The sequence below is a fragment of the Trichoderma evansii genome (assembly GCF_050947405.1).
Source record: "Trichoderma evansii strain SZMC 28006 chromosome Unknown GGI43scaffold_1, whole genome shotgun sequence".
Classification (NCBI taxonomy): Eukaryota; Fungi; Ascomycota; class Sordariomycetes; order Hypocreales; family Hypocreaceae; genus Trichoderma; species Trichoderma evansii.
Genome location: NW_028145205.1, coordinates 1,689,106 through 1,709,011, shown reverse-complemented (window position 1 = coordinate 1,709,011; position 19,906 = coordinate 1,689,106). Strand labels below are relative to the sequence as shown.

The 19,906-nt window shown below is 49.9% G+C and overlaps 4 protein-coding genes across 4 annotated transcripts; 3 read left to right on the top strand and 1 right to left on the bottom strand.

Moving 5' to 3' along the window:
* Positions 1 to 759: 759 nt before the first annotated feature.
* Positions 760 to 5,091, top strand: GGI43DRAFT_419860 (P-loop containing nucleoside triphosphate hydrolase protein; the record flags this gene model as incomplete). The annotated part of the gene is made up of 3 exons (XM_083207743.1): positions 760 to 2,713; positions 2,784 to 3,332; positions 3,419 to 5,091. The coding sequence occupies 3 exons, from the start codon at positions 760 to 762 to the stop codon at positions 5,089 to 5,091; spliced, it is 4,176 nt and encodes a 1,391-aa protein (XP_083066176.1).
* A 3,432-nt stretch (positions 5,092 to 8,523) lies between these two features.
* On the top strand, positions 8,524 to 10,147 carry GGI43DRAFT_16716 (uncharacterized protein). The gene is made up of 2 exons (XM_083199646.1): positions 8,524 to 9,165; positions 9,245 to 10,147. The coding sequence occupies exons 1-2, from the start codon at positions 8,623 to 8,625 to the stop codon at positions 9,839 to 9,841; spliced, it is 1,140 nt and encodes a 379-aa protein (XP_083066175.1). The 5' UTR covers positions 8,524 to 8,622; the 3' UTR covers positions 9,842 to 10,147.
* A 5,292-nt stretch (positions 10,148 to 15,439) lies between these two features.
* GGI43DRAFT_16694 (uncharacterized protein) lies at positions 15,440 to 15,830 on the bottom strand. Its single transcript, XM_083199640.1, has one exon. The coding sequence runs from the start codon at positions 15,688 to 15,690 to the stop codon at positions 15,481 to 15,483; it is 210 nt and encodes a 69-aa protein (XP_083066174.1). The 5' UTR covers positions 15,691 to 15,830; the 3' UTR covers positions 15,440 to 15,480.
* A 1,719-nt stretch (positions 15,831 to 17,549) lies between these two features.
* GGI43DRAFT_16638 (velvet factor-domain-containing protein) lies at positions 17,550 to 19,637 on the top strand. Its single transcript, XM_083199626.1, has 2 exons — positions 17,550 to 17,766; positions 17,894 to 19,637. Exon 2 carries the CDS (start codon positions 18,018 to 18,020, stop codon positions 19,404 to 19,406), a length of 1,389 nt encoding a protein of 462 aa, XP_083066173.1. The 5' UTR covers positions 17,550 to 17,766; positions 17,894 to 18,017; the 3' UTR covers positions 19,407 to 19,637.
* Positions 19,638 to 19,906: the final 269 nt, after the last annotated feature.

The window sequence follows — 19,906 nt, the reverse complement described above, 5'->3', positions numbered from 1 at the left end:
CTACCACGCAGCACGATGTGGGAAGCTCTTCATTCAGTTAACAAATCAGAAATAATAAATTATATGGGCCACGCTCAAGAAAATACAAAGACAGAGCAAGCCACACCAGGGTTGCGTACCCGAGGCCAGCCTCCTTCAGTCAACGTACAGTGCGCGGATGGCCAGAGGCTAGTGGAATGGAGGCGGCTCACTGCATCGTTGGGATGTGTCACTGCTTGAGCTAGAATACCAACAACTATCCCTGTCGAGAGAAGCCCGAGCAACCCAGCATGCGAGTTTTTCGGTGGCCCAGCCCCCAGACATGCTGTAGAGTGTTCTCTTCTCGCCAGGGCTGGTGGCGCCGAAGCAGACAAAAGCCAGCTGCGCCCAAGGCACGTCCCCTGGGACCATCCAACTCTGCTAGGGAGCTGCATGTATTATCTCCTGGGGGACGTGTATAAGCGGCAGTTCATTCTGACGGGAGTTTCTTACACAAAGTATTACTGCTGCTGCAAGGCTTCCTCCTGCGGCGACGAAGGACGAGCCCGTGCGTGTACGAGTCTATCGCCTTGCCCCTTGCTTTCTCTTCAATGACCTAAGCCGAACTAAGCTTTGTTGGACGCTGCCAGCGTCGCGTTGAAGATACATTTGTCAAGGGAGACATGCTATTCGCATGCAACGCATAGTATTTGGTCAACGGCAACAATAATTGAACAGCAGAGCACCGCGTTGATACACAGAGGCCGTCGTCTTTCGACGAGCTGATTATCAACTTCCACCATGGCCGACGAAAAGCCTGAAACAATCGCCCGAGAGCTGGCCTCAGAGCGCTCTTCGAGTCCAGGAAGTTCCTCTCTCGGAAGTGAGCTGATCATCGCCGAAGGTTCTCCACCAAAGGAGGAATCTGTTGATGTCAAGAAGACGGACCTTGAAGATGCCATAGAGCTAGACGTCATCACGAACCCAGACCCCGAGGGAAAGAAGAAGAAGATGTCCAAGAAGGAGAAAAAGGAGAAAAAGGAGAAGAAGGAGAAGAAGGAGAAGAAGGAGAAGAAGGAGAAGAAGGAGAAGAAGGAGAAGAAGGAGAAAAAGAAAGCAGACTCGGAAGAGTCTAAAGAAGATCCCGAGGAACCTTTTCGACACTTGCCCGACAATGAGGCCGAGATTCTTAAGCGACAGGCTCTGACGCCCGATCTGAAGCAGGGCATTGCTGCGCTTTACCGATATAGCACTGGACTCGACATCATCATCATGATAATCGGGGCCATTTGTTCCGCTGCCAATGGTGCCGCTCTACCTCTAATGACACTGCTCTTCAGTGGCCTCCAGAAGACCTTCTCCGAGTTTTCAGTAGGCCTGATCGGCAAGGGTGCGCTCAACCATGACCTTTCAAAGTATGTTCTGTACTTTGTGTATCTCGCTGTCGGCCAGTTCGTCGTCACCTACATCGCTACAGTGGGTTTCATCTACGTGGGAGAGAAAATTACCACCAGGATCCGGGAAAATTACCTCGAGAGCTGTCTAAATCAAAATATTGGGTTTTACGACAAGCTTGGCACTGGAGAAATCATCACTCGCATCACCTCCGATACCAATATTATCCAAGACGGCATCTCAGAAAAGGTTTCAGTCACCATTGGAGCCATCTCGACTTTTGTGACTGCGTTTGTCATTGCGTTTGCCACTTCTTGGAAGCTGACGCTGATTCTTTCGAGCGTCATCTTCGCTATTCTCATTAACGGAGCCTTATTTTCTGGCTACATGGTTAAGAGCAGTTCAGAGTCCATCACAGCGTTTGCCCATGGTGGCACCCTGGCCGACGAAGTACTCAGCTCCGCTAGGACTGCTGTTGCCTTTGGATTGCAGGAACGGCTGGCTAAGCAGTATGATAAACATCTAGAAAAGGCTGAGTATTATGGTTTCAGGCTTAAAGCCGCCGTTGGGATCATGATTGGTGGTATCATGCTCCTCCTCTATCTGAGCTATGCTCTGGCTTTCTGGCAAGGCAGCACGTTTCTCTTGAGAGGCGAGATGTCTCTCAATCATGTTCTGATCGTGATGATGACGGTGATGATGGGAGCTTTCAACATGAATGCCATTGCACCAAATTCCCAAGCTTTTGCTTCAGCTGTTAGCTCCGCAGGAAAGCTTTTCGACACCATTGATCGTGCTTCTCCCATCAACCCTGGAAGCGAAGAGGGCGACCGTATCGAGGCTATCCAAGGCAATATCCGGCTGGAAAATGTCAAGCATATCTATCCCTCACGCCCCGGTGTTGTGGTCATGGACGACGTTACTCTTGATATTCCTGCTGGAAAGACAACTGCCCTTGTGGGATCATCCGGATCTGGAAAGAGCACCATCATAGGCCTTATAGAACGGTTTTATAACCCCGTGGGAGGCACCATCTATCTTGACGGGAAAGACATTGCCACGCTGAACACTCGCTGGCTTCGCCGTCAGATTTCTCTAGTTAACCAAGAGCCCACACTGTTTGGAACGACGATTTTTGAAAACATCCGCCACGGCCTGATTGGAACAGAGCACGAAAATGAAAGCGAGGAAGAGCAGCGTGAGCTAGTCTTTGCTGCCGCAAAGAAATCTAACGCCCATGATTTCATCAACTCCCTTCCAGAGCGCTACGAGACTAATGTTGGCGACCGTGGTTTCCTTCTCTCTGGCGGACAGAAGCAGCGCATTGCTATCGCGCGAGCTATTGTCAGCGATCCAAAAAGTAAGCCAAGATTGGTCATTCTTTGATTCACCATTATGGATGTTGATTGCTAATACGATTTTGTGTACAGTTTTACTTCTCGACGAGGCAACATCAGCTTTGGATACAAAGTCTGAAGGCATAGTGCAGGCGGCCCTAGAGGCTGCTTCCGCTGGCCGGACTACCATCGCCATTGCTCATAGACTATCAACCATCAAGGACGCCGATAACATCGTCGTTATGTCAAAGGGCCGAATTGTAGAGCAAGGCACTCACGACGAGCTAGTAGAGAAGAAGGGCGCCTATCATAATCTGGTAGCTGCACAAGATATCGCGGCGGTTCAAGATCTCTCTCGCGACGAGCTGGATCTTATCGATGAACAACAAGAGAAGCTAATCAAGAGGCAATCAAGAATAGTGAATGCTGATGAACTGGAAAGGAACAAACTTAAACGAAGCTCCACCGTAAAGTCTCTATCAAGCATCGTTTTACGCGGACGTAGCGCTGAGAAAGAGGCAAGGTACAGCACTTGGGCTCTAGTCATGTTCATCGCCAAATTCAACCGTAATGAATGGAAGCGCATGATATCTGGTCTCATCTTTTCCATACTCTGCGGTGGTGGGCAACCTGTCTCTGCTAGTGAGCTTCTATCCCTTTTCCTATTCCCTATTCCGCTTTGTAACCACGTTTAAATGTTTGCTAACCGCTGGAATCATTAATTTTAGTCTTCTTTGCCAAAGAAATCGTCGTTCTGACAAATGCTCTCTTGCCGGATGCTAATATCAGCGAGATAAGACATGACGCAAACTTCTGGGCCATCATGTTCATCATGCTGGCTGTCAGTATGATGCTTTGCTATTCTGGGCAAGGAGTATCGCTCGCTTCATGTTCAGAGCATCTTATTCACCGCATCAGATATGAAATTTTTAGAACTTTCCTTCGACAGGATATCTCCTTTTACGATAAGAAGGAGAATTCAGCAGGTATCTTGACGGCAACGCTCTCAACCGAGGCTAATAACGTTGGCGGCCTCAGTGGTGCCACTCTGGGAACAATCCTTCTGACATTATCGACTCTTCTCTCTTCAATGGTTATGGGATTGGCCATTGGATGGAAATTGTCACTTGTTTGTACGGCGACGATCCCCGTCATGTTAGCTTGTGGCTTCTTTCGGTTTTACTTGTTGCTCCGTTTCCAGACACGAGCACAAACCGCCTATGCAGAGTCTGCCGCCTACGCCTCCGAAGCCATCTCATCAATCCGTACGGTTGCTTCCCTTACTCGCGAACAAGACATCATGCGCAAATATCGTGAGGACATTGCCATCCAGCGGCGCAAGGGTTTGAAATCTATACTCACATCGAGTGCCGTCTATGGTGCTGCCCAAGGCGCCGTCTTCCTCTGCTTTGGACTTGGATTCTGGTACGGTGGTGGCCTGCTTGCCACTCATGAGTACGATTTGTTTACCTTCTTTGTCTGCTTCATGGGCATTATCTACAGTGCCCAGTCGGCAGGAAGCTTCTTCTCGCTTGCGCCCGACATGGGCAAGGCCCATACGTCAGCCTTGTCACTGAAGAAACTCTTTGACCGGGTACCAAGAATTGATTCCTGGTCGCAAGAGGGCGAACGTCTCAGCGAGGGTGAGGTAGAAGGCACCGTTGAGTTCCGTGACGTTCACTTCCGCTACCCTACTCGGCCTGAACAAGCTGTTCTTCGAGGCCTCAACCTGACGATCAAGCCTGGCCAGTATGTTGCCTTGGTTGGTGCATCTGGGTGTGGCAAGAGCACGACTATCTCATTGCTAGAGCGCTTCTATGATCCGTTGGCAGGCGGCGTCTACGTTGATGGCAAAGATATCAGTGGCCTGAATGTTGGCGACTACCGATCATTTATTTCGCTTGTGAACCAGGAGCCAACCCTCTACTCGGGTACAATCAAAGAAAATATTCTTCTCGGTACACCAAAGGAAGATGTCTCAGATGAGCAGCTGGAGCAAGTCTGCCGCGAAGCCAACATTTACGATTTTATCATTTCGCTTCCCGACGGATTTAACACACTCGTTGGCAGCAAGGGAGGCTTACTCTCCGGCGGTCAGAAGCAGCGCATTGCCATTGCTCGAGCCCTGATACGTAACCCCAAGATCCTACTCCTTGACGAAGCCACATCGGCCCTCGATTCAGAATCCGAGGTTGTCGTTCAGGAGGCCCTAGACAGGGCTGCAGCCGGGCGTACCACGATTGCCGTTGCCCACCGCCTCAGTACGATTCAGAAGGCAGATGTCATTTACGTGATTGATCAGGGCCGTGTTGCCGAGTCTGGAACTCATCAAGAGCTTATGAGGAAGAATGGACGCTACGCCGAGTTGGTCAAGCTGCAGAGCTTGACAACGAGCTCGTGAACAGTAGCAGGGCGCTGATGGATGGATATGCTGCTAAATAATGGCACAACTGCTCATCTGCTGTTTCTGTTGTGTATATAATACGCATTGAAGAAGATTTGGATACCAATTCACAGCTGGAAGATGAAGAGGTGGATGATGCAAGTGCGTACCCTGAACTGCTGAGAATTCTTTGGGCTTGGGATAGGATATTAGGCTTGGAATGAGTATATAGATAGTAGGACACATGTACACCCCAAAAGGTATATCTAGGATTTCTTTTTCTTTTTTGTTTAACCGTACTGGGTGAAGAGAGGTAGGACGGCGGGAGATGGAGGATAACCTTTCACCTCCCCTCGTGAGACTTGTACTGCATATCAGAAACACGCCACTTGCTCTATTGATCTATAGTTTAGTTTAATAAAATCTCTATTTATGTCATGTGATGCCTATCTGAAACCAAGAGTTGACAATATTTGATATGTTTACGAGTATCTTGTTCTGAAGGCACATGTTTACGTGTCTCTTCAACTAATACCTGCTGAACAAGATACTTACCTAGGTAGGTAGAAGAGCAACATGTGATTGTGGTGCAAGTATGACGAACTGGCAAAGAGCAAAGTCAACCATGTATAGCTGATTATGTTTCACCTTTACCTGAAGAGTTGAACCTGGAACCTTTACAGAGATGTTGCGCAAAACGGTGCGCCACCTGTACCTGAAAGTGCCTATCACTACTTCGTACTAGGCCCATTAGTGATCTTCAGCCAAAGGGCTGAGTTGGAGAAAAAAAGTGCCAAAGATAGATATTATGGAGAAGGCTAATGTCGTGTCACCTGTAGTGAGATGCAGCTCTGGGTTTTTTCATCATAGGGCAGGCTGAAACTGATACAGCCATCAAAAAAGGGATCTTTGTTGCCGGTGACCCGGAGCATTACGAATCGATTTGCTCCAGATTTTTTTCTTCTCTTGCTTTCTTTTGCTATTTTCCTTGGCGACGCGAAACAGGGGTCGTGGTTGAGCCAGGCTGTGCTCTGCCTTGTTTGATTGTGGAGGGTATCTTATCTCGTTTCTTGGGTAATAGTTTTGTGCCCACTACGACTAGGTATTTACCGACCAATCGAGGCCTACACGAAGAACAAAAGGGAAAATTAGCGGCGCTGGCATTCCATATTCTTCTGCCGCATGTGGTAACGACGCGGCTCAGGTTGGCCGTAGCGGGTGGGGGTTATGGCTGGACGGCAAGCGGTGGATGAAAGATGCACGCTGCAAGTGTGGCGTGACTGGGGCCCGTCTTGTTTAGTATTGCGGTGCTGTTCCAGGTTTTTCTTCAGCAGGGGAGCCGCGTGTCGCTTGTCGTACAATGAATGAACCCGTTGAAGAGCTGAGGGTGGAGAGGAGCGCAGCCGTCAGATGCAGGAGAAGTAGAATGAATCAATGGAAGGGAAACGGGTTTGCTGCCGAGTACAGTATTTTCATTTTCACCAATTGATGTTATATTGCACATACGAGGCGTGTTTTGGCGTAGCATAAATTTCATCTACACCACGCATGTTACGTGTCGTTTTTAATTTGCGGTTTTTTTCCTGTCATTTTTCTTATACTGTACCGTAGGGTGTACCGCAGTATTGGACCAGCCGGTGAAGCTGAGGCGGAGCTCTCGGTGCCGTATTTGTACGTGTAATTGGCTGCCCTCTTTTTTTCCGCCAATTTTTCCTTCCCGAGCCATGCTCGTATAAGCCAGATTACCACATCCCATCGAGATATAATAGTCTGCAGGTGAAGGCGGTGGAGGGATTTGCTCGGAGCTAGGCGGGAGAGCAGCCGGTTTTCGCTAGCCGGAGTGGCACGGCGGCGTCAGGCCAAGCTTTTATGGCGCTATTGGCTGCATTTTGACCTGATTCTAGAGCAGTCGAGGCAGCGCGGTAGTGCGACCTACCGTCGCCTTACAGGTGCTACTGTACATTGTTTATCGTAGCGCCACCAATGGTATTTAGCTTGCAGGTGCAGAGAGCTGTTCATGCACGGTGGCGATGGCTGTTGAAAGTTTGTACTGTATTGTAGCTCACAGCTGATGCAGTGATCCACGTTAGCTGCCATATTGCCCGTATATGAGCATCTTGTTTGTGCTCTGCAGCTACAAAACATCATCAATTGAAGATGAACGTCGTCAGCCGTGAGAAGAAAAAAAATCTCTTCCATCCAATAGCTTGCGCATGTGGCTTGCGCCGGCCTCGCTACACTGTGAGATGCAATTAAACTCACCTGGCGCTATTAACGGGCTTCTTATCCCAACTAGGCCAGGGGGAGGCGCCGCTCCTCGCCTACTGGTAATGGTGTGTCTACTTGTAGCTCTCCCGTTCGCTGTGGCTTTTTTCATCTGACGATTGGACTGGAAAAAAGGAAGAGCACAAGCAAGACAGAGCAGCCTTGTAATTTCACGTAGAAGCGCTTGTTGTAGAAGTGAAGTCCAAGCACGGCATCGGCTCCAATCGACACGCCAAGGCTCGTGCGGGCTTTTTCTCCCTTCCATCTATTTTCTGCCCCTCAGCCTCTTGCCCAGCCCAATCGCAGGTGCTGCATACCCCGTACTTTCTCCCATCCTACGCACTACTGGCTGCGCTTTGGTGATAATGCCCGTGCCCACGCCGCTAGTTGCATGGACTTGGACGCTTTAGGCCCTGCTCACACCGTCGATGGCGGGGCGGTTGCTCAAACCAGAGCAGCGCGCCTGCCTTGGCAGCTTGGGCCCTGTTGCAGGCCCGCGTCGTCCCTTCCCTCTTTGCCTATCTAAGGCCCGGCTGCTGCTCCATAGCTGTTGCCAGTGTGAACTCTTGCTCCGGGCCTTTTTCCTTGCACATCTTTCCTCTTTCCATCCGCTCGTTTGATCTACATCGTTGTGCCTTCCCTGTAATTTCAACCAGCTCTTTCGCTAAGCTTGCCTTGCCTTGTCCTTCTTGCCTACCAAGGCAGGTGCTTCGTGGTGGCAATTGCCTCGAGCTTCGTTTCTCTTTCTTCCTCACTCCATTGCTCTTTTCTACATCGTTGTTACCTTCCCACGAGGGGTCTGTTCTCTGGCTCTCATATAGCGAGACAGAACAAACGGGGGGTGGTGGAGGGACAAGACACAAGAAGAGCTTCGCCGTAGGAGAGGACGCAGTTTCGGGAGTTGAGAGAGAAAAAATTGGGAACCCCTGGGTAAACCGCCAACCAAAACAGAGGAAGCATCGTTGTCGCCTTCAGCTGTTTCTGCGGGATCCAGGCGCCCATATCAATCGATTCTCCCGCTTGGCACCACGAGAACGAATTCGACTTACACGCGCTTTGGTCTAAGTCGAGCAATGGTCTATGCATCACGATAACTGGTTCCGCTGACTGAGCTTCCACCAAAACTATTGCTCAATCTCGGCTCTGACCCGATTTGTGGCGCCAGCTTCACCTTGTATAAGCTTTATCGAAAAAGAAACGGTGAAGGCTGCGTACTTCGATAGACGACAGTAATTACTACGATTTCTTCGGATACCATCTTCGGAATCATTACCATCTATCACAATGTTTAATCCACTAATATTCGCCTCTGCCGAGCGCTCCAAAACCAATACACCAACACGCCGATTGCACCAGATGCACTTCGCACTTCTCATCATCGCATTTTTAGCGACCCTCGGCTCTGCTGCCACATTACCAGAGCGTGCTTCTACTCGTATTCCCACGCTTTTAATCGATACAAGTCCGCCGCCATCTCCACAATCTTCGGAGGAATTGCTTGATATATTCCCTAGCTATATTAGCGAGCCCGTGTTACGGCACGTTGAAGAAGTGGAGAGAGGTGATAGCAACGATGCCACGCCACGCGAGAATGGAGACATGAAGAGAAGGAATGCCAAGGCAGCTCACAGCGCCACAACCACGACGCTGTCAAAGCCCACCAGTAGTGCAGTAGCATCGTTGACTCCGTTGCCAGAGCCATTTGATAATACGCCAGCTTCTGCCTTCCAAAGTTCTGGTTCAACCGACGCATGTCCCAAATTCATAACGAGTCTTCTATCAAACCCAACTTTCAAGAGCTGCTATCCGCTCTCCATGATGCTCCAGGTGAGTTTTCATATCCACTACCTTGGGGATGCATAATATGCCAAACTAGGTTTGAATTTCACTAACCCGGGTATGCTAGTCTTCGACAGGTTTCTTCCAAGCCGAAAAGTCGCTACTCAGCATAGTGCGGGTGCTAGACGCAACTTGCAAAGCTGACTCGTCGACTTGTGCAACTTTCCTCGATCAAGCCGCCACGAACCTCACCATGGCCGGTAATTGCAAGACCGAAGTTGATCAGAATCAGACTCTAGTTCTTCAGGCATACGACGGTCTGCTGGCCTACAAGACATTGTATGCAGCAACTTGTCTCCAAGATCCTACTTCGAGTCAATATTGCTTTGCAAACGCTGTCACCAATCTCAATACGCCATCAGATGCCTACCTCTACTTCTTGCCGTATGGCATAGCCTTACCTGGTAGCTCCAACCCATCGTGCAGCTTGTGCACCCAGCAGACCATGGATATATTTTACTCTGCCTCCGCAGACCGCAGCTCGCTAGTCGCCGGTGTCTACCAGGCCGCAGCCCGCCAAGTAAACACTTTGTGCGGCCCAAATTATGTCAACGGCACTCTACCACCAGCTTCATCAGGAGTCCTTGCCGTACGACCAGCCATATATACGACTACATTAGCCGCCCTTTGTGCTACACTCGTTACTCTTATTTCGGCCTTGTAAGTGACGACTCATCAGCACGCTTGTTCAAGATCGTATATATACCGATCAAGCATATTGCATATTTATACAAACGATCCTTTTATTGGATATATTTTCTCAAATTTAAACGTAATGTTTTCAACGATTTTTATACATACGACGAACAACGCATATTTTATTTTTAATATCATTTTCATGCATGCGACACCAACATCTCCTGGCCTCTACTGCCAGATTGAGGGTGCCCATTCAGCGCATTATGCTTTGATATTTTTTTTTCCCTCTTTGGTGGAGTATTGGAGATGAATAGTTTTTAGCCTTTCGAGGCTATATATATTGCATACACATATTGTTATATATTTACTGTTATCAAACGGTACCAAGATACCTAAGAACAAGAACATTCGTCGAGAGACGGACGAGGATGACTCGGCCAAATTGGCAGAATACATCTTGGATAGGTATCAACATTAAAAGAATTAGATACCACATACAAGAGAGTTGTCAACTCGTCAATAAATAAAAGCTCATTAAATTTCAATATTGAATCCAATTAAAATGACAAAACGTGTTTCCAAGCGGCACCGTTTGGAGAAGATGCAATTTACCGAGCAGATAGTGCGTAATTGTTCATTATAGCAAATTTGACCCATGACCCAAGAGTAGCTTAGGCTGAAGGAATAGACTATGAAGATGATATTGCATCAAATCATATCTATAGCTGCATGGGTGAAAGGATAATCTATGAGGACGATGCTGTGTTGAGTCACGTATTGCTGCATAGACTTCATTTTCACCGCTTGACACTCTCTTCAAAAAAATGAAGCCAAAAGCGATACCTATGCCATTGTACACACATGCCCAGGAACGTCGCCAAATATAGTAAATGGCAATACAGTACATATATATAGTGATGCTATATAGCACCAGTGATGAGATGCCACGGGAAGGATTCTCATTGACAGCTTCCCCTGTCTCGTTTCCAACTCCGGGCTAGTCCTCGCTGTTTTGGCTCGTGGGGGACACGGGAAACAAAAGGGAAGTGTCCAACCGAGCAATATACCTGTGACAGGGCCAATGAATCCTGATAGTCTATGCGACGCTGGTCCTAAAGAAACACGAGCAAACTGGTACTTTCCTCCCTTACCGACGGAGAAACGCACTACTAGCCGCGGCCACGCAAGAAGCTTCACGCGCCGACATGGTAGTCGGCTTGACGGCCTTCGCCCAACATGCAGCGATCTGGCCCAGTTTACTGAAACTGCCGCCTTCTAGAGCACTAAGGCAAAGGGGCTAATGCTAGGAAACAATGCTCCGCAAGACAAAAGCTGTTGTTTCTCGTTAACGTTACGTTAGGGCGGGTAGCACGACACTGTTCACTGGTCGACGAATGAGTGTCTGTCCTGCCAACCAGCCGCACCAGCCGCACCATAAGTGTCCCCCTCTTCGGCTAATATACTTTTGGTCCAGCACAGCCAGAGGGCTGCCAAATTGACAGGTCATCATGCCGAGTCAAGCACAAGGCATGGGGCGCACGAGTGCAGCTGGGCGCAGGGCAAAGGTCTCGTCTCAAGCCGCTATATCATGCAAGGGAAAGAAAGCCCAACCAGCTAGGCCTGGCTGAAGTGAAGCGCCCCCCTTCCTGGTGAGATAATAGTGTGCTGTCAGAGATTCCAACTTCCAGACCAGCGGTTGGTGGTATGTGAACGTGAATTTGATACATGGCAGCTAACCATCTCCCAGCCGTCCGTAACTCAAATGTGGACTTGAGAGGGAGAGCACGGAAGAGGAAGCGGGTTCCAGTGGGTGACAGCATGTCTGATGCCTGCCATGACTAGTGCTCCTGTTCAATTGCCTCTTTCTGGGACCAGCAGTTCTACTGGACGGGCTCTTGTCTTTTTGGCACGTTTGCGTGTATATGTCAAAATGAGAGCATTCAAGGTTGGTCGTCTAGGAAGGCTATTCTGCACGCAGTTTAACAAAAGTCTTGATGATTATGATGACCCGATTTTGAGTGATGACCTGGAATAGTTTTCGATAATGTATACCAATAAGCAGCCTGACAGTCTCTTTACCCAGGCAGTAAGAAAGGGGCATTTTTGGACCCCAAGGAGTTGAGAATAGGAGAAGACTGCTGCTTGCGGGCGCTGTAAGCATCTCCCACACCTCAATACTGTCTTGGATTACCAAGTCGTCGTCTCTGAGACTGGTCAGCCCACCGGCAACCGCATGAAGAAAATCTTGAAACTTCCATTCAAGTTTTAAAGCCAACTTGCTGCGCGGTTCGTTGGCTGGTTGGTGATTGGTGATTGCTTTGCTAATCCACTCAAGTAGTACTAGCATATTAGGGAGAAAATCAGACAAGGCAAAAATAATAAAAAATATCACGCAAATAGAAAAAAGAAGCTGTCAATGGGTTATAGCTAGCCATCGATAGATGAGCTATACTTTGCGTGGAGCACTCATATGTATACAGAAAGATGATGGTAGTCATAGTGTACGTAGTTTACGCAATGCTATGTCTTCATGACCCTTCGAGTCACGTCGACTTGGGTCTCAGAATGTTCAAAGCGAAGTCTCAGCTGGTCTGCGGTGAGCCAGTAGCAATGAGTATCGGTCACCGAGGCGGTATTACAAGTTTCATTAGTGCCATCCTGTGATGAGCGGCGGGCTGATATCACTAGTATTAGTACTACCACATAGAGACACGTGTGTGTGTGGTTTTATGGGTGAGACATGCGGGCACACCAGGAAAATTTTCGTGGAATGTACGGAAGGGGAGAAAGACAGCAAGCAGCCTTCACATTAGCTCCCACTTTGGATGAGGGTGTGTGAGACATGTCGATAATTCTTCATGCCGTCCTAATTTGAAGACAAGCAACTCGAGTTCACGGGTTGGCTGCCGTGGCACGCTTCTCCGCCTAGAACTCCACAGCAAAGCGGTCCCTGGCCCGTAGCCTACTCGTAAGGGCCTCTTTTTTTCGCCGGGGAAGACGGGAAGCGGGAAGCGGAAGACGGGACGATGCAACGAAGTGTTCTGGACAAGGCTACCCAGCAGAACTCGAAGAGGCCAGCCAGGGGAGGCTATATTATGCGCCCTCGGACGTACTTTTCCACTTGCAGGTTGGATTTGGATGGAGCATTGCTCCATACCTGTACTTTTGTACACCTGTGTGATGACGGGGATGGTGAGCCAGCCCGGACAAAGCAAATCCATGGGCCCGGTTCTTGGCAACTAGAGTGAATAACGCGAGCGCTAACGGGAGAATCCAGAAGGGATGCCCGTGAGCAGGAGCAGGAACAAGAGCAACTTTGCAACGAAAGCTCGTATTGACAATTCCTGCTACCAAACAGGTACCAGGCCCGTGACTCAATGTTGTCTCTGCTGGACCAAGGGTCAGGTCTAAGACACTGTCTAGCTCAGCCTTGTTGGAGCTGCAAGAGGGTGTCTCGGCCATTGCCGGAAAATAGAGCGTCGCCACTTGGCCCGCTCTTCGCACAAAGACACAGCGAGCCTGTATACTGCAGAGTTCGCGCAGTTCCCCGGAGTAGAGTGAGATTAGTTGACTGCTCATCTGCAAATAGAGAGGTTGGCTGGAGTCTGCAAAAAGCAACAAGCGCCGCGTCCAGGAGGGGCGGAGTCAACGAAGGCGGCCGACAAGCGAGAGCAAAAGAGTCAAGTTGATATCCCCATTAGGCGGATGGCATGGCTGGACGTGGTCAGCAGCTCTCTGGACCGCAAGTACATGTACCTACCTGTCATTGGCAGCTCCTGATGTGGCCCAAGAGGGTGCAGCGGGAAGAATCGATCCATTCCCAATCTGCCCTGAGTCGCGATGCCCGATACGCAGGAAAGGCCAGCGGCGGAGCTTGTCGATGCCATTCGCTCGCCGTTACTGGATGCTTCGTATAATAGCGGTGTTCCTGGAGCTATTAGATAAGCAGCCCAGCCGTCTTGAGAAAAGGCAAACGCTCCGCGGCTGATATCCACCCTTGCTCTGTACCTTATTTGCACAGGATTGCTGCTACCGTACTGGGTGCTATCAAAAGCAAAGAGCTTGGATTGGCGGTGAGAGGTCGGAGGGGAGTCCGATGACGAGACGCAAGTGCCGGTGGATGGCCAGGCAATCTGGAGTGGCAGCAAAATGCACAACCCAGGTGGGTATGGCTAGCAGTAGCACGAATCTGCACATCTGGGCACTAGGCCCGCTCCTCGCGAATAGAGGAGGCTGTCAACCAGAGGCGATCTAGCTGTCTAGGCAGTAGTACGGAGTGGTGCAGTGATGATAATGTGCTACTGCGAGTGGTTCTCGCAAGGGTCCATGGTACGATGCTGTCATGAGAAGGATCAAGATGCAGTTTCTGCTTGAGCATCATGCAGAGGGAAGTACCAAGCTTCCTATTGTCCAGCACCTACCTACTGTAGCTACTACCTAGGTAGCTACCCTATGTGGTATTCCGTGGTAGTACTCCGTAGCACCATCTCCATCAAGAGAGTCGGTAGAGGTGGCCCTATATTTAGCAGTGCTACGGTACATGCACGGTACTAATCTGGCCTGTCGTGACGTGGAAGCAGGTTCAGCTCTACGGACGATATCCGATGCTAGATGCGCAATACCAAGCCTGCCCCTGGCTTGTACAGGTACAGGTGCAGGGTTGCAGCACGTATGATCTCAGAGCAGCATTATCCGAGCAGCTCCCTAGCATCCAGTTGAAATGGCACCCAAGGCCACTGCGTACCTATTTAGGTAATATGTATTACCGAGCACCTACAGTAAAAGACCAAACACTCTAGGTAGGCATGCACTTGAGAAGAACCTCCTAGCTCGAGGTACGGCAACTTTGATTAGTGCCAAGGAGCTTGAATTCATCGCAGATGGAAGCGAACTTGGATTTTACGTACCTGACGGGAACATAACGGCCAGCGCTAAGTAGTGGGAACCTTCCCACACACCTATCCTAACTCGGCACCGCTAGTACCTAATACCCGGTTACAGGTACCAACCTGGTAGCGGTCCTACTGCCCAAGGTAGGCGAGAGCTCCAAAATGGAATCTACTCTTTCAATCTCTTGTTTTCTAATCCCCTTCTTCCTTCCATTGAGTCTGCACCCGCACCTGCATCTTCACCTGCACGAGGCAAGTGTTGTCAAGGACCTTCCAGGAGCAGGCGCTTTCTTTTACGTACGGCTGTTACAGGGACTTGTGATTCGGCTGGGCCAGACCCTGCAAGTAACGGACGATCTATCCTCCCACATGATAGACCAAAGGGGGTTAAGGGACAGGAGAGAGGTAAAAAAAAAAAAAAAGCTGAGAGCAGAATCCAACAGTTGCAAGGATCTTCCTCTATTAGAGCTTCATGGATTGCCCAACCCCCTCGTCTTCGCTTCACGTTCCTTAACGAGTGTGACTTGCACCACGGCGAATTACCATGCGCAGGCACCAACAAAAAAATCCCCATCAGGATGCCAATGCATGTGAGCGGTGGCATTAATAATATCCATGGCTCAGACACGATACGCGTTGGTGTGCTCATTCATGCATTGTGGATGCGACTCTGCAGTTCTCCAACTCTGTGAAAAATTCTTGCACATGGCATGCCTTACCACTGGCTGTCTGCGAGGCTGGCCGGGGTCACGGAAGAGGAACGCTCGCCTTGGTGTCATATTGCCAGACGGTTATCGCTTGTCTTCTCGCTGCTTCGATTTCGCGAACTGGTGGCACCAAATCCTTCGTAGCTGAGCTTTGCCGAGTTGAAGCTGGCCAAGAGCAGCACAGGCCACTTTTTCCACGCTGAAAAGAGGGCATCACATCCCATCACACCGAAAGGTGGTCCAACCGCAGAGTACTCCATGCCGAGTACAAGGCTCATGCTCGAATTCTGACCAAGGGGAGAGAGCTGTTCTCAAGCTGTGCTGCCCACCCCATGACCATCTTACCCGTACATGTACATAGTGTGCTAGGGTGCAGGGCATCCGCCAACTCGAAGAGTCCCTTCTCTCTCAGTCCTGAAGACCGGATCTCGAATGAGTCGAAGACCATCAGTCCGTGCTCTCAGAGTTAGCAGCCCGTGGCATGTCCAGATGGTTCGATTTTTACCCTCAACGCCCAGTAGTGCAGCGTAAAAAATATGCTAATGGCGATGTCGAGCATCTAGAGACTTTAAGCCGGCACTTTCATCTCCTAAGCGCATGAGGCTGACCTGGCCATACAACATTTACAGATGGATAGCCCACCTAACAAGCAGGTATATACGATCAGGGCATTTTCAGTAACCCGGTCTCCCTTGGAACTGGGCTGGCGGTTAGCACCACCAGCCGACATTTTGTACTCAAAGCCACCAACAGCCAACCAACCATCCCTGCCTTGCGTCTTGAGCTGGAACTTGGAAGTGCCAATGTTAGTCCAGCGCCGTAGCCTAGTTGCTTGGCCCATTCTCAGTGCCACATCCTCAAAAAAACAGGCTCATTGCACGGCTGCTGAAATACTTGGCGCCACATCTCCGTTGCTTGAAAGAAGGGAGAAGCATATTTGTGAATATGAGAGGTACGGAGCTAGTAGTACTAGTCGTACGGGTGCGCTGTTTAGAGCATCTTTGCCCATGATACCTACCAGTGCCTACTCTATACGTCACACATGAACGAACAGAGCTCGGCATTATCAAAGCTCGCCTAGCGGAATCAACGTGCAATAAGCCCGCAGCGGCCCCAGCGATTCGGATTCACCCACCGCCACATCAACCATGCTGTGACATGGGAGGATGCGTCTGTCTCCGCCCTGCCTGTGGGAATATAAGATCTGTCAGTTGTGACTTGTGTCCACTCCCCCCTGGTCAGCGCCAATTGGCTACCCCCGGCTGGGCCGCTCGCGCAGGTGGTCTCATTATTGTTTCTGCGGCGTGCCTGTGGAGCACCAAGTACGGGGGTTTCTCTGGAGTTTGCCCTTTTGGAGCACGTACTCGTACAGATACAAACAGAGAAAGGCTACTGTAACATGCTTCGCGTGGCCGAGTGCTCGATACATGGCGCTGGTCAAATGGCCCGAGTGCGGGCTTGCTATCGAGCATCTCTCGTCCTCCAGCCAGGCCCTGCGTGGCTTCGCCGGCCCTCTCGATAACTGGCTCTTGGCACGCCAGCATTTTACTTGCGTTTCCGTATCTCTTCTTCCGCTCTCCCCACTCCGTCCTCTCCCCGTCTACCCTTGCACTTACGGCCCTGGGGCTGTTAAAAGCTACAAGAGGTCCGAAATATCAAATACTACTAGTGGTAGTCGTCACGGCGTCGCGTTCTCTTCTATTCACCGCTTTCTTGGTCAACAAAGCTGGAGGGCGTGTTTCCTCCCCCACGAGCACATCTTTTTGATACCAGCATCGCTCAATACTCTTCTCTAGCTAAGCAACAGCGCTTGGTTACCAACTCTATCTCCTTTGGCAGCACTGTTTTAGTATACTAGCGTGCCCTTTAATCTCAGGGTTCTCCCGATCAGAGTTGGGCCCATACGGCCGGCAGCAGCCTCTTTCTTGATTCTAGTTATCGGGGCGGCGCGTCCTTTGTCTCACAAGGGACCGTAGTGCTGTAGACCTACAAGCAGTGGGCACATCGACAACCTGGATCGTACGCATGCACATGTAGGTATATCCCCCTCCCTGCTTGTGCTCCTCTCCTGCTGTGGTTGGCGTGAAGCGGAGAAACCTGGATGAACACACGGTGCCTGTCAACCATATATTGCTGCCGCCCAACGCCAGTACTGCACTCAGATTTCTCGAGGGCAGCCCAGCCGAACATCGCGCTTGTCCGGTCGCAGAATCTGAGTACAGTAGTAATAGCTGCTGTATACACACACTCCTCCTTGTGCCCCGCATCCACACACACGTACATATCCATCCGCCTCCACCCACGCCAGCAACGATCTTGGTTGCAGGCATGCAGCTTGCAGTTCCCTCTACCTGGTAAGAAGAACTCATCCCGATTGAGCCCTAGACGGAAAGAGGGTCTAGGAGATCTCTAACCAGAACCGCATTGGCTCGCGAGTGTCCGCACTTGACCAGGGTGCGCTGACTGGCCTTAATATACTAGGCCTACTACCAGCACTACTACTTTTAGCTGCCGACATTGCATTGCTACTACTATTTGTCTACACCTACCTTCAGCCGTTACTTTTCTTCCTTCTTTCTGCTGCCTGTCCTGAACAGAACTGATTATGTCTTCGGCTCCAGGGCGCGCCCAGGACAGCTTATCAGGACATCATAATCCAGCAGCAAGACTTTCGGGCTTCGCCAGTGAAATGGATGTTAGAAATCCCAACGGGCTAGAGAATATGCCTCGCATGCCAGATCATGTCGGCCTGGGTCACTATTCTGCAAACCCCGCCTTGGGAGCACAGCGATTGCCTCCTCCACAAGGCCTACTTGCAGGAGTTCCTTATGCGCAAGATACTTTTCGACCTCCCTCACAAGATCACCCTCAATATTTTCGACCCCCATCTTATCCTCACAATAATGCCGGCCCAAGCATTTCATCTCCCCTAACTTCTCCTTCACATGCCCCATACACCGGACAAGTTAATCACCAGAACTATCCGAGTCATCAGATGGCAGATACGGCCCAACCGCCTCAGATGTTTCCGCCAGTAGCGCCTGGGAGGCTCGACAGCTCCGCTGACCCTCGATTATCTCAGTTCCCCCCCAGTATGAACCACATGAACCGTCCGCTACCACCGCCACAGCCTTATAGAGAACCTGAGGGCAGAAACACGCCATCTTATGGTACGAGATACGACCAAGATACACCCATGATGGAATCAACGCTTCAGCCAGAACCTTCAAGGCCAATACCACAATCGTCATTTTACGGTTCAGACAGTACAGAAGCCACTCCAGTTCAAGTTCCCAACTTATTGAATTCGAATAAAGCCCAATTCTTGAGCGACATCAGTTTTGAGCTCAAAATGCGCCAACAGCCAAACGCAGCCCGAGCTTGCGGGTTTGGCGATAGAGATCGAAGAGTCATTGACCCGCCTCCGATTGTGGAACTCATTGTTACAAACCCGAATCTCACGCAAGAGGATGTTCGAGTCTACCTACGGTACGAGAGCTATGTCATGAGCTGTGCCATATTCGACGAATCGGGAGAGCGTGATTCCTCTTACATGCCAGAAGAATACCAGCATCAACGACGGTTGATGGGCTCTCTTGTTTCGACACCGTTCGTGGGACAGGACGAGAATGGAAAGGAGGGCTGTTTCTTCTGCTTTTCTGATCTTTCATGTCGTACTCCGGGCTCGTTTCGATTGAAATTTACACTGATGATGATAGATCCTGGTCGAGCTGGATCTGTTCGACACTTTCCCATTCTAGCAGAGATCAAGAGTGAACCGTTCAAGGTTTTCAGCGCCAAAGAATTTCCTGGCATGGTAGCCAGTAGCAGTTTAGCTAAACGTTTGAAAGAGCAGGGCTGCATCATTTCAATCAAGAAAGGAAATGACAGAGGGAGAGGCCCCAGAAATCCAGATGACCTTTCAGATAACGATGATGATGAAGACGGAGAAGCGTCACAAGGCCAGAGAAGGAGGCGGCAGATGCGAAATTAGAAATGACACTTAAGCATAATCATACATGAACGGAAATAACGAGAGCCACAGCCTAGAATTCATCTAGGTATCGGACATATTCGTCTATCGCCATAGGAGGAGGAGAAAAGAGATTTAGACGGGGAAATGACGAGAAAAGTATGTCGCTGGGCGGCCTTCGATAAACATCGGACGGCTGGGCGACTAGGTTGTTTAGCTTGGTAATTGGTTACAGCGCTTTTTTTTTTTTTTCTGATGATGATTTGCTGTTGGAGTTTCAATGGTTACTGCTATTGGCAAGGTAAACAAGCTTTTGGCGCGGAGGATATCAGAAACAGGCTAAAATTGTTCTTCTCGAGAGGCAAGCAAGGAGACATCTCGGCGATGTTACTAAAATAGACAACATTCCATTATATTCTTCATTTAAACGTCACTTCTTTGGATTTCTCTTCTCTTTTACTACAGGTAAGTTCACAGCTCGACTATCGTACATCACGGGTCACAGAGAGCAACAGGTCGCT